The 14,183-nt window shown below is 41.3% G+C and overlaps 1 protein-coding gene across 4 annotated transcripts in view; it reads left to right on the top strand.

The window, feature by feature from the left end:
• The window catches only part of LMTK2 (lemur tyrosine kinase 2), a 109,811-nt gene that overhangs the window by 80,515 nt on the left and 15,113 nt on the right, over positions 1-14,183 (top strand). For all 4 annotated transcript variants that reach the window (XM_053556686.1, XM_053556684.1, XM_053556688.1 and 1 more), the window contains 4 exons: positions 3,931-4,015; positions 5,240-5,361; positions 9,994-10,143; positions 10,408-13,351. In XM_053556686.1, the coding sequence (XP_053412661.1) occupies positions 3,931-4,015; positions 5,240-5,361; positions 9,994-10,143; positions 10,408-13,351 (3,301 nt within the window). The remainder of the gene's footprint in view (positions 1-3,930; positions 4,016-5,239; positions 5,362-9,993; positions 10,144-10,407; positions 13,352-14,183) is intronic.

Consider the following 14,183-nt stretch of genomic DNA (forward strand, 5'->3'; position numbering starts at 1 on the left):
GTACAAGTGTCCACCACCGTGCCTGGCTATTTTTTAGGGACAGGGTCTCACTCTTGCTCAAGCTGATCTTGAACTTCTGAACTCAAGCAGTCCACCTGCCTTGGCCTCCCAGGGGTGTGAGCCACTGTGCTTGGCCTTGTCCAGTTTTATAGTTGTGGGATAATAAACCAGAACCAGAAGTTGAGACCCCTATATGCCTGACTATCCACCTCAGTGTCAGCTCTTGCCCCAACATGGAGAAAACTCAGAATTGAAGTTTTGCTCCCTATTTTATCACTGGCTTCAAAACCTGGGCTATTAATGGCAGGCCCCATTCTACCCAGAGGCCTTTTCCTCAGATCTAAGAAGAAATTCACAGTGGGAGAATTCTTTGTGTACCCAAAGCTTAGCAGGTGGTTGGTATACAGGAGGCATTCAGCAGATGTAGTTTTGTTCAGTCGGCAAGGACTGACCTAATAAGCAGCGCAAACTGTCAAAACCCAGTGAAGTTGCCTCTGCACCTTATCAGAATCCTAGTTTAATCTTCTACCTGTACCTCCCCATCCTGTCTGAGCACTAAGCACAGAATCCTTCACAACCTTGAACCTTTGTGACTGCCCAAGGCAAAATAGTATGGTCAGCAGAGAGGAAGACTTTGGGATTGGAGTTTTAATTTACCTCTCATCAGCTTTACCAGTATAAACCTCAGTGCTTAATCCCTTTGAGCTTCTCTCTTCTGTAAAATGGGGATCATCTTTAAAACTCCAAAGTGCTGCTGTCGAGATTAAATAGGATAGTATGTGCCAAGCTCCTAGAAGAATGTTTAGTAACTTTCAGTTGTTTTATTTCCCGTTTGTTAGTCTTTCTGTCAGGTTACTGGGGAAAGGATAAGTAGTTCACATAAATAGAGGTGTCAATTATTTTGAAAATGGCTCCTGCCAGGTTGAGCCATTTATTTGCATTGGGGAACAGGCAGACTCTATTCCTAGGTGAGTTAAAAAAGAACAGGCAGACTCTATTCCTAGGTGCTTCCTTGTGACTCCAGACAGGAACACTTTAGAACTGTAGGCTCCCACTTCCTGTGCCTATCATCCCTGCTCGTGCAGCCTTGAGTACCATGTGGTCACTGTCGCCTGAGTCACAGCGAGTGCTGCCAGACAAACTGCCAGACAAAGGTAACTGAGCCAGAGCCTTCCCAGAGCCTTGAAGGGCTGGAGTGTTTTGGCAGCATCGTCACTAGACCTGTTTTTCAACTCGAAGGGAGAATATACTGACTGTGTGTTTGTATTTCCTGACAAAAGCAGCCATTGACGTCAAGAGTTACCTCTGTTGTTAAGAAGTTACACCTGTGTGCTTTTCTAGTCTTTAATTTTATATGTTGTTGGGCTTCAGAGAATATTTATTTTTGCCAGTTTTGAACTGAATTATATTATTACATTAAATTTGCATATCACTTTTTAAAACATTTCGTATACTTTTATTTTACCCTTTTAACAACCTACGAGTTTACCATTTCAGGTACATCCCTGTTGTTTGTGAGGAGACTGATGCTCTGATATATACCTGACCTGCCTGTGTTACATGGTTCTGAAGCAGTGGCTCCAGGCTCCTCACCTCGCCCAGTGCCCATCCCACTGGGGTCCCCAGGGTGGAGGTAGAATAAGGTTATGAGAAAAGCCCCTGGTCACACTGGGTTTCAGGTAATGAGAACATTCCTCCTTCCCTGTGAATCCAGGTAGATTGCATTGGGATTTTATGATGAGAGCCAAAGGCCTTCTTCAAATGCACAGTTGTTCCTCCTTTATTAAGCCTTCACATTTTATGTCTCTGAAGACCTACATTAGACACTTGTGGAGAAAGAGAGAGCAGGGGAGGAAGCAGGACAATCATCCTGTTGCCCAGGAGGTGCCTGAATGTGCCTGTGCTAGGATGGCTCCAGTGAGCCTCAGGTTGCTGCCCTGGCCCCAGGAGGACACACACATGCCTCTTTTGGGATACTGGCATCCAGCTTTTAGTTCTGGTCTTACCAGGGAGACACTAGTAAGGTTTGGCAGGATCTGTTTGTAGAGAGCCTAGATATGTTCATCAGTGGGACTCAGGAACTAAACTTACACCTGTCTAGCTGCAGCTGTTGGTCCTGTGAATAAAGCAACCTTGCTTAAAGTCTTTTCATTTTTCTGCCCTCAAATGGCATGTTACTCTTCCCTTTTTTCCTCCCTCCCTCCCTTCTTTACTTAATTCTCAAAAATAGGGAAGAATTTTCTTCTTGAGATTGGAAAATTCTGTATTCACAACAAGTGTAGTTAGGAGGTCTCCCAAGGTTTTTCCCAGGCACCTTCCCACAGGATCAAAGGCTTTTTAAATTCAGTACCATGAAAATCACCACCTGTAATCCCAGCATTCTGTGAGGTCAATGTCAGGAATTTGAGACCAACCTGAGCAATAGAGAGTCCTGTCTCTATAAAAAATAAAAAAAAATCAGCTGGGCTACTCTGGAGACCGAGACAGGAGGATTGCTTATGAGTCGGAGTTTGCTATGAGCTATGATCACACCGCTGCACTCTAGCCCAGTCACTCTGTCTCAAAAAAAAAGTGTAGAGAATAGTGAATATAACTAACTGGAATTTACATCAACCATGTTTGTAGTTTGTATGATTGGTACAGGGCTGCAGCTGTTACTGTGTTGTCACTCAGAGTTATAGATGGTCAAAGTATGATAATCCTACTCAACAGTAACTTTCTGGCTTTGTGGTCCTAGTGAAGTTACTGCAACTCTGTGTGCCTTGGTTTCCTTATTTATTAATGAGGAAAATAATAGTCCTCATGTCATAGATTTGTGTGAAGATTAAATGCTTAGAGAAAACTCAAAGTCCTTGGATAAATGCCTCATGTAAATAAGTACTTTGTGAATATTAGCCATTATTATATAACTGAATCAGTGTTGTTATATCAGTGTTAGCTATTACCATCATCATCTTCATTATTATTGTATTTCAGACATGTCAGCTTTGGAAATTAAAATCTTGGAAAATATTAATTTAATTGTCTTAAGTTTGGGGTTTGTAAATACAGACTTTGGAAATTCAGTTTTTAATGTCTTTAATTTATGACTTAAAACTATAAATTAGGTATCCTTTTCTATTTTCCTTTAGTGCCCTTTTAATCCATGTGCCAGTTGATTATTTAAAAGAGTCTAAGGACTAAAGCCAAAATTCAAACAATTTAATCTGTTGTCTGTATAGGAAGTTACTTTAGTAAAAGTAGTTTTTACTTGTCAAATCATATGGTTTTGAAAATTAACCTGTTCTTAAATTATGTAAGTACAGTGTTTTAAGTAGGTCTTGAAAATAAGCTCTTCACCTCCCTTGTGGAGAGGTGGAGTTGGAAGACATGAGAGTAATTTGGAAAGGGCTTGGTTATAATCCCTGCATATCTGTAAAAAAGGAGGGGCCAAAGAAACATTTTTAGTAATGGAGATTATTTTGGGGTACTTAAAGTTATAATAATCTTAGAACAAATAGACTATTACTAGACTATTAAGTACTAAAATGTGTAACCAAAATTCAGACAGTTTAGCTATTCACATTTTTCAATTCTTTCTTGGTCACTCTTAAAATACTAGGAAACAAACCATAAATCTGGTTTTAATGCAGAACGTGGTGGTATAGATATAGTCATTATTTAACCTTAGCATTTATAGTTATTTGCCAAAAAAATGTGATCATCTTCATTATTTAAGTAATGATGGTTATTTAAGTATTTAAGTAATTGATGATATGAGATATAAGCCTTTTCCTGTAAAAAAGAATTTTAAAACATTAATATTAAGCAGAGATCTCAATCTACTACACTGTAATTCCTAGAGAAAGCCTTTTTATGTAGCAATTTCATGCAGAATTATCCTGTTGGTTCTCCTGGTTGTCGTGTTCACTTTACTCTTTCTGTTTTCAGTGATTTAGCCCTGCGGAATTGTTTTCTTACCTCTGACTTAAATGTGAAAGTGGGAGATTATGGAATAGGATTCAGCAGGTACAAGGTAAGCCAAAGGTTTAAATTTTGTCTCTTGAATCTGAGTTAATTTCAGTTGTGGAGTTGTGCCTCTCTGTTTTTGAGACAGAGAGAGGCAAGAGTCTTGATCATGATGCATTTCCAGAGAGGGACTTGTTCCAGTCATTTTAATGGTAGTATTGGCTTCTCTTGTGTGGTTTTCTAAATCAGTGGCTTAGTGCCCGATGTCATGTGACAACTTTCCAAAGGCTTTGTTTCAAATGACAGTGTTAATTGTTATAGTCTGATGGTGCATAATAAGTTTTAGGATGAACATGTGAGCAATAATAGTTACTATTACTTGTATAATAAAATATACATGTCATATAAATGTTTCTCCATTTGGTCAGTAAATTTTCATCTCAAATTCAATAAGCTTTGGATTTAGTAGATGAGATTTTGATTTGTATGTGCTTTTGTAGCCCACCTGAATGAGGTAACGTAATGTGGGGCAAAGAATCAGATTGTCCCAGCTCCATGCTGTCAGGAGAACTTGGCTACACCATTTGCCCTCCATTTTCTAAGCAGCAACATAGGAATAATACCTGTTCTATCTTTGGGGATCTTGGGAGAATAAAGGGGTTATATTTTCAAAAACATGCTGTGCAAATATAAATTGGTTATTTATTTACACAGTGGCTCTAGTGACTTGAGCACTTGATATATACCAAGCATGTAGAAGTACTTGCCTGCGTTATCTCATTTCATCCTTATCACAAAGGTCGGTGGTTTGTGTTATCCTCCTTTTACATATAAGGGAAAAGACTTTATGTATTTGTTGCTTACCCCAAGTTGCATAGCTGGTAAATGGTAGAATGAAGAACTTAGAGCCCAGTCAGTCTGTCATATTCTAAAGCTTGCAATCTTATTCATTAACCAGCATCCGTATTCAGTGGGTAAGGTCCAGTGTATTTTAAAAGATGTTTTGCTCAGTCTGTGTTGCGTGCATTAGACACAGCGTGCCTTCCTTTTCCAGGAAGGATGACTTAGCAAGCATTCATGGCTGAGACGCCAGCTGGTGAACCCCAGGAGGCTTCAGAGAAACTCCTTACCCACCCTCTGCCCAGAAAACCTCTTTTCATGTCCACTTGTTTTTTCTGATATGTTTTTTTAGGTTGGGTATATGTTTTCTGAGAATGCTCTGGAATTAAATCATTGAGCTCACTAAAAGTATAATTCTACTCAAAATTGTATATGCTTTCTAACAAAACAGGAGGATTATATTGAAACAGATGATAAAAAAATTTTCCCTCTGCGATGGACTGCTCCAGAATTAGTAACCAGCTTTCAAGACAGACTACTAACTGCAGATCAAACTAAGTATAGTAATATTTGGTATGTATTGATTTACCCTTTTATTAGGCTTTTGTTTGGCAAAGTCCTAAGTTTTTTCTCTTGGAGTAATTTCTTAAGGGAAAGTAATTATATAAGATGTAGAAACAAAAGAGTGCCCTGATAGTGTGAAAAAGCAAATATAAAGGCATGGTAGCAATTACCACAATTGCAATACTGTAATTAACTTTTTGAAGACTGCCTTTCTTACCCATTTTCCTTTATAAAAGCAAAACCGTGTTTGTTTTATATTCTGTGCCACCAACAGGGGCCTGGCTAGATATTTAATACTTACTTATTGAAATGAATGAAAAAAACCAAAAGAGGTTTGACTGTTACTTAATACTGTGATTTATAGGGGTCTGTTTAATGGAAGCTGAAAAGATGTATCTAAATCTTTGACTAACAATTTCTATCCTGATCTTCTTCGTTCACAGCTACAAAATTTTTTTTTTTTTTTAAAGCAATCCTCCTGCCTCAGCCTCCTGCGTAGCTGGAAATAACAGGCATGTGCCACCGTACCCTGATAATTTTTTTAAAAAATGTTTAAGAGATGGGGTCTTGCTTTGTTGCACAGCCTGGTTTCAAACTCCTTGGCTCAAATGATCCTTCCACCCCAGCCTCCCAAAGTGTCGTGGTTATAGATGTGAGCCACCATCCCCCATTTTATAGCTTTATTTTATGCTCTTCTTCTGCTTTTTTGTTTTCTTTTTCTCTTCTTGCCTTCTCTTGGATTAATTTATACATTCCCTTATTGCTTATGAGAAGTCAGCTAGCTGTAATTCTACTAAGCTCCTTGGTAACATGACTTTTCCTCTCTGGCTGCTTCTAAAATCTTCTCTTTATCTTTTTATATATATTAAATAGTTTCACTATAATGTATATGGGTGCAGATTTATAAATTTTATTTTATTTATTTATTTTTTTTGAGACCCAAGCTGTCGCCCTGGGTGGAGTGCTGTGGCATCACAGCTCATAGCAACCTCCAACTCCTGGGCTCAAGAGATTTTCTTGCCTACACCTCCCAAGTAGCTGGGACTATAGGCGCCCACCACAATGCCCAGCTATTTTTTGGTTGCAGCCGTCTCATTGTTGTCTGGCGGGCCTGGGCTAGATTTGAACCCACCAGCTCAGGTGTATATGGTTGGCGCCTTAGCCGCTTGAGCTACAGGCGCTGAGCCTATAAATTTTTTGCTTGGGATTTACTTGGCTTTTCATGTCCGTAGGTTAGTGTTGTTCATTACTCCTAGAAAATTCTTAGCCCTTATCCTTTAAATACTGTTTCTGCCCCCTTTTCTATCCTTTAGTAAGTCTAATTAGACGTGTTGTAGCCTTTTGCTTTGTGTCTCTTAATCTCTCTTATGTATTCCATCTCTTAGACTCTCTGTGCCACATTCTAGATAATTTTTCAGACTTTTCAGACTATAGCCACTAATTTCCTCTCTTTTAAAAATTCTTGGCTTGGCATCTGTAGTTCAGCGGTCAGGGCACTGGCCACATACACCAAGGCTGGCAGGTTCGAACCCAGCCTAGGCCTTCTAAACGACATTGACAACTATCACAAAAAAATAGCTGGGCGTTGTGGCAGGCGCCTATAGTCCTAGCTACTCAGGAGGCTGAGGCAAGAGAATTACTTAAGCCCAAGAGTTTGAGGTTGCTGTGAGATGTGACGCCATAGCACTTTACCGAGGGTGACATAGTGAAACTCTGTCTGGAAAAAAAAAAAAAAACAAAATTCTTTCTTCACCTATGTCTATACTTCTGTTAAATCTATTAAGTTTTATAATTCCACCATTAATTTTTGAGTTTTGATTTAAAAAATTTGTCATATTTTTTTTTATAATCGGATTATGGTCTATGCCAGATAATTCCAGTAACTAAAGTCTTGATCCTGTTGCTTCTTGATGGTGCCTTGTTTCCTCAGGGACATTTTTCTTTTGGGGATTCTTATAAATGTAGAATTGAGGTACAGTCCTCCAGAGAAGATCTGTGTTTGTTTCTCTTGGGTACATGGGAGCTATGCCATATGCAGGGCACTATATTAGGCCAGGGTGTTACATATTCAGCTTGAGATTTTTTAAACCACTCAGACGATATAAACTTGGGGGCTGCAAATCCAGGTAAAGGCCAAGTCTGTGGTTACAGCTTCCTAGGGTCTACTCCCCCTTACACACTCATTAATCTCTCCCTTTACACCCCCACCTCATAGCATTGCACTGCTAAGGCAGATTGCCTTTCAGGGCTCTAAAGGGAGACAGAGGATGGGTTTATCCCTAACTTCAGGTCTCTCTGTGAGCCTCCTTATCTTGGGTCTGGCCCCTACCACCATCACCCCCATAAACAAAAAAGCCCAAGGTCTGTGCTTCAGCAAAAGTCCCAAAGCAAAGGATGTTTTGAGTGTTTTTCTTAGTTTTCCCAGCTCTAGATTTTGTCTTTATAATTCCCTACATTCTTATCTACTCTTAGATGCCTTTAAAAAGAGAGTAGATGGGGCGGCGCCTGTGGCTCAAGGAGTAGGGCACCGGTCCCATATGCCGGAGGTGGCGGGTTCAAACCTAGCCCCGGCCAAAAAAACAAAAAACAAACAAAAAAAGAGAGTAGATGCTTTTAAAAAAGATGCTTTTAATGCTTTATCCAGCATTTTTAGGCAATGTAGCCTGCATTCCCAGAGACAGAGCCAGCCCTCGTTGTTGATGGTTGACGGTTTGAGCAGTTGCTGGTGGCAGTACCGGGTCATACCAGGCACAGAGGCCACACTGCCTCATGCCGGGGTGAAGGAGAGGAACCTCACTCAGAAAGTTTGGGGGGGCAGAGGGGATAATAACTACAGGACATTTTTCCTCCCAGAAGAAAGAGGCCTAATGTTATTAAGGAGGTACAAGCCAGTGGGAAGGGAAAAGTTGACTCTGAGGCAGAAGGAGATGACTGGGACTTCCCTGAACCGGAGAGAATGCAGAGCTCTAGGAGACATACAAGGAAAATGCCAAGAGCTGGTGGGGCAGAGGCTGGGAACACCTCTGCTTCCTGTTCTCTGCAGAGTAAGAGGGAGGTGGCAGCTAGAGAGGGAACTGGAGGAGGGAAAGGGAGCTAAATTGGGGATTTAGAGAAATTAAGACAAATACAGTTATTTGCCAAAGGGTAAGCCAGGCTTGGGTGGTGTTAACACTGATTTTGCCATTAATCGTGTATCTACCACCTCTGTGGTCTTTAGTATTTCGTGTAAATTTCTTATTTTCCTTAGTCAAATTATAAACTTCCAAAGGTCGTTAACACTATCCTAAATTTCTTTTATACAAAAACATGGTCTTCTGCCCCTAACAATTCTGTGCCAGAGAAGAGAAAGCAATTCTTAGTTTCTAAATTAGATTGGAAGATTTGGTTCCTTTTATTTAATACTCTGATAGAAATGATCTCTCAACTTAGATAGTGAATGCTGATTTTTTTCACTGATTTGTCAAAGTAGTGTGAGAGAATTTAAAGTTGTTTTATACTTTATAAATTATAAAGTATAAATTTTATATTTTATAAATTATAAAAAGCATACAAACTATGCTTATTCAATATAGTTCATTCTTCACATAAGCATCCTGGTGGATATTGATCAGAGTCATGTAATTACAAATGGATGAATGTCAAAATCACTGGGGAGCTTTTTAGAAAAAGTTTTGTAGGCCATACCTGGACTTCACCAACCAAAAGTCTTTGAGGCAGACCCTAAATACCAGTGTTTGTTTAAAGCTTCCCAGATGGCACAGAACAGCCAGGATTGGGAACATTGCCATAAATAGAAGACTGTAATGCACGACAGAGGCAGTGAGTATTGAGGAGGAAAATTCAGGGACCACATGGAGGAAAGGAACAGCGTTTCATCTAACTTGAGCAGCAGAGGCTGTGTTGGTGGGGAGCAGACCCCTGGGGTGTGAGAGAGGGCTGGGCAGGGACCAAGAAAGAGTGTTCCTGCTGCCTGGGCAACCCTGGGGCCTCGGAGGCTCAGGCAGTGTTCTCTCCTCTCCTGGCATGGTGACAGTCATCAGAGAGATGGGGCATCCCTGTATAATAATAAGAAAATCTAGAATACCTAGGAGTGGCTAAAACAAAGATTGTATGGGTCTAACAGGGAAAAGATTTTTTTCCCCATGTAAAGATTTATTTCAGGTATTTTCTAGTGCTTACTGCTATTGTGAATGAGCTTTTTTCTCACCAAAATCTTCAGAATTTAGGGTGTTTATCTTTTCTCCCACCATTTTGCTGAAGCCTTGAGACATTCTAATAGTCTTCATGTAACTTCTTGAATTTTTAAAGTTAACATTCATATTAACTTCATCTCTATTATTATGCCTATTATCTCTGTTATGTATTTTTTTTTTCATTAGCTAAAACTTCTAGAGTGGTATTCCATAGTAAATTCGAGGGAGCATTCTTGTCTTCCTTAATTTAAAAGAAATGCCTCTTTTTTGTTATTGTGTTATTGACTGTTGGTTTTGGAGCTATCGTATCACGTTAAAGAACTCATTTTATTAATTGTTTATACACACCTTGTCCTTGAAATTACTAACCATATAAATAAAATATGGATGTTAAGAATTTGACATCTAAAGAGAGAGGGAAATAACCACCATGTTCTTTTTTATGTAGGTCCCTGGGTGTGACACTTTGGGAACTTTTCGATAATGCTGCTCAACCATACTCAAACCTTTCCAACCTAGACGTCCTCAATCAAGTCATTCGAGAGAGAGAGACTAAACTCCCCAAGCCCCAGCTGGACCAGCCTTATTCTGATAGATGGTTGGTGGCTTCACATTCTTTTGGTTCTGTTTTGTTGTGAAGATGCTATGAAATGTTGGGAAAACACAAAAACTTAGGGGTGTATTTCTTCATTTCCCCTTTCCACAACCTCACCATGAACTGAATTTCTTAGTGTGGTTGGCAGTGTTTAAGGTGTAGAAACTTGTGGAATGTTGAGTTTCCTTTGGGGTCCTTATAAAGCCTTTTCCTTGTTTTAAAACAATTTATTGTTGTTCCATTAATTGCCTCTCCTGTGCTGCTCAGGTATGAAGTTTTACAGTTCTGTTGGCTCTCACCAGAGAAGAGACCAGCAGCTGAAGATGTACACCGACTGCTGACTTATCTGCGCATGCAGAGCCAGCGGGACTCGGAAGTTGACTTTGAACAACAGTGGAATGCTCTTAAGCCAAATACAAATAGCAGAGACTCTTCCAATAATGCTGCATTCCCAATTCTTGATCATTTTACCCGGGATCGGCTGGGCCGTGAAATGGAAGAAGTACTTACTGTGACTGAGACGAGCCAGGGACTGAGCTTTGAGTATGTCTGGGAGGCCGCAAAGCATGATCATTTTGACGAGCGCACTCGGGGCCATCCAGATGAAGCCTTGTCCTACACAAGCATGTTCTTTCCAGTTGAGGTTTTTGAGAGCTCCCTTTCAGATCCTGGACCTGGCAAGCAGGATGACAGTGGCCAGGATGTCCCCTTCAGGGCCCCTGGGGTGGTTCCTGTTTTTGATGCACACAACCTTTCTGTTGGAAGTGACTATTATATCCAGTTAGAAGAAAAAAGTGGTAGCAACTTGGAGCTTGATTACCCTTCTGCCCTGCTTACAACGGAAATGAGTAATCCTGAAAAGACAGGCACTGAGCCGTCCCAGAGTGTGGCACTTGGGAGCCCTGACTTAGAGGAATCTAGTACCGATGAGGATTTCTTCCAGAGCAGTACAGACCCCAGAGGCTCTGGCTTACCCGAGGGCTCACATGTTCCTAGCGGCCCTGAGAGCCCTTTCAACAATATATTTAATGATCTGGACAAATCAGAGGATTTGCCCAGTCACCAAAAAATATTTGACTTAATGGAACTAAATGGAGTTCAAGCCGACTTTAAGCCTACCACTTTAAGTTCAAGTTTGGATAACTCCAAAGAATCAGTAATAACTTGCCACCTTGAGAAGGAAAAGTCCCATAAGCTTTTTGACTGTGATCCTCTTTGTCTGTCAGAAAATCTTATGCACCAAGACAATTTTGATTCATTGAATGTTGAAGAATTGTCAGAAAACTTTTTATTTCTCCAAGAGAAAAACTTACTAAAAGGCTCAGTGTCTAGCAAAGAACATGTAAGTGATCTTCAAACAGAGCTTAAGAATGCTGGTTTTACTGAAACTATCTTAGAAACTTCACATAGAAACTCTTTAGATACTGAGCTTAAGTTTGTGGAAAATAAACCAGACTTTACTTCATTACAAGAAAATGTAAGTGCAAAGGAAAAAGATACAGATGTGCTCACAGGCAACGTTCTGAGCACCTCTTCCTTTCCGGAAGTGCAGGTACCTACCTCACTGGAAACAGAAGAAACACTTCATAATGTACCTCCAGATTCATTCCTGAAGCAGGGAGAAACCAAACCCATGTGTATAGATGGCAGTGTCTCTGAGGACTGTCTCTGCCAAGACATCAATCCAGACACTGTGGCCATCCCAGTTGAAATTCTCTTGACTGATGCCAAAACTCACAGCATTGGTGACAGGGCCCCGGACTCAACTCACCAAAGTGAAGAGACCTTGAGAGGAGCCAATAGTGACTCCATTCTTGTTGATGATATTCTCACTGGTAAAGTGAGTATAGGGAGTAGTCATCCTGAAATAGGACAGAATTTAGAAAATAAACCATTTTCAGAAGACCATCACAGTAATAATTTTCTAGAGAAAAACTTGGAAGCTATAGAGACTTTAAACCAACTCAATTATAAAGATGCTACAAAAGAAGTTGGCTTGGTGTCAGCTCTTTCCTCGGACTCTACCAGTCAAGACAGCCTCTTAGAAGACAGCTTGTCAACTCCCTTTCCAGCCTCGGAGCAGTCTGTGGAAACCCCTGATTCTTTGGATTCAGTGGATGTCCATGAGGCATTGCTGGATTCTTTAGGCTCTCACACTCCTCAGAAACTCCCGCCCCCTGATAAGCCAGCAGACAGTGGCTATGAAACGGAGAACTTGGAGTCTCCTGAGTGGACTTTGCACCCTGCTCCCGAGGGCACTTCCAACTCAGACTTGGCTTCAGCAGGCGATGGTGGTCATACCACTTTGCCACCCAACCCGGTCATCGTCATCTCAGATGCAGGTGATGGTCACAGAAGTACAGATGTGACCTCACAGACTTTTGTACCTGGCTCCCAGAGTTCATATCGAGACTCTGCCTACTTCTCAGATAATGACTCTGAGCCTGACAAAAGGTCTGAGGAGGTCCCAGGAACCTCCACGTCGGCCTTGGTCTTAGTACAAGACCAGTTCTTGCCTGAGCTGGTTATCCTAGAGCAGAGTCCCAGTGCTGAGGATAGTTTTCTGGAAACCAAAGAGAGCCAGCCAGATCAGAGTTGTCTGTCTGCTTTGCAGAATTCCAGTCACCTGGAATTAAGAGAAGCATTGGAGCCAGCACAGACTAATGTTTCCCAACAGATACATCCTGCAGATGATAAGGCTGGTAGTCCCTTGAGTTTGCTGAATTCAGAACTTAGCAGCGGCGATGACTTTGAGACACCATATCAGCCCTGCACTCTCACTTCCACTGGAACCAACACTAATGAACTCCTTGCATATGCAAATTCAGCGATGGACAAGTCCTTAACCAGCCACTCTGACAGCCCCAAGTTGAAGGAGCCAGATATCGAGGGAAAATACCTAGGGAAACTCGGTATGTCGGGGATGCTCGATCTCTCTGAGGACGGGATTGACGCAGATGAGGAGGACGAAAACAGTGATGATTCAGATGAGGACCTGAGAGCCTTCAACCTGCACAGTCTTAGCTCTGAGTCAGAAGAGGAGATTGAACACCCTGTGCCCGTGATCCTCAGCAACGAGGATGGGAAACACTTGCGAAGTTTGCTGAAACCCTCGGCAGCCATGGCCACTGATCAGGTACCTGATGATTGGAAGAAAGAAAAGAAGGCCGTCACGTTTTTTGATGACGTCACAGTTTACCTATTTGACCAGGTATCTGTTACCTCTAAATTATTTCTCTCTCTCTCTCTCTCTCTCTCTCTCACACACACACACACACACACACACACACACACGAGCATTCCAAAATGTGTTAGGAAATTGAGTGTGGTCCTTTTGTTTACTCAAGATAGTGCGTGTTAGCCATGCACAAGTGCTGTGGCATCATCATAGCTCACAAAAACCTCAAACTCTTAAGCTCAAGTGATCCTCCTGCCTCGTCCTCTCAAGCAGCTGGGACTACAGGCGCCTACCACAACACCCAGCTAAATTTTCTATTTTTAGTAGAGCGGGGGTCTCACTCTTGGTCAGGTTAGTCTCAAACTCCTGAGCTTGAGCAATCCGCCCATCTGGGCCTCCCAGAGTGCTAGGATTACAGGTGTGAGCCACTGCCCAGCTGGTAGTCTGTTTTTTAATTGGTATTTTGAGGCAATAGATTGTGATTATTCAAAAAAAAAATAAATAAGTAATTTGGGGTTGGTTGCAGTTCTAAGAATATGCAGAAATGTGGTTTGTTGGAAACTCCTGTTCGATTAAGGAAAGGAATCCTGAATGATCTTCCTGGGTCTCCTCACAGGTCTTACTAAAATCAGTTACCCTTTACAGACTGAGTTTTTAGACACTTGACAGTAGTACCTGACACTTGGGTACAAGCCTAGGACACTTGCTGGCACACAGCTCTGGAGACACACTGGCAGCAGCAGCTCCTGCATTGTGTGTCTAGGGGGTGGGACATGTGCACAGCAGGAGAGTCTGTGCTTGGAGCAGACGATTACTGTGCTCTGCTTCTTTAGCAGCTTATAATTCAAGCATTCTTTTTTTAATG

Source organism: Nycticebus coucang, chromosome 12 (assembly GCF_027406575.1).
Source record: "Nycticebus coucang isolate mNycCou1 chromosome 12, mNycCou1.pri, whole genome shotgun sequence".
Classification (NCBI taxonomy): Eukaryota; Metazoa; Chordata; class Mammalia; order Primates; family Lorisidae; genus Nycticebus; species Nycticebus coucang.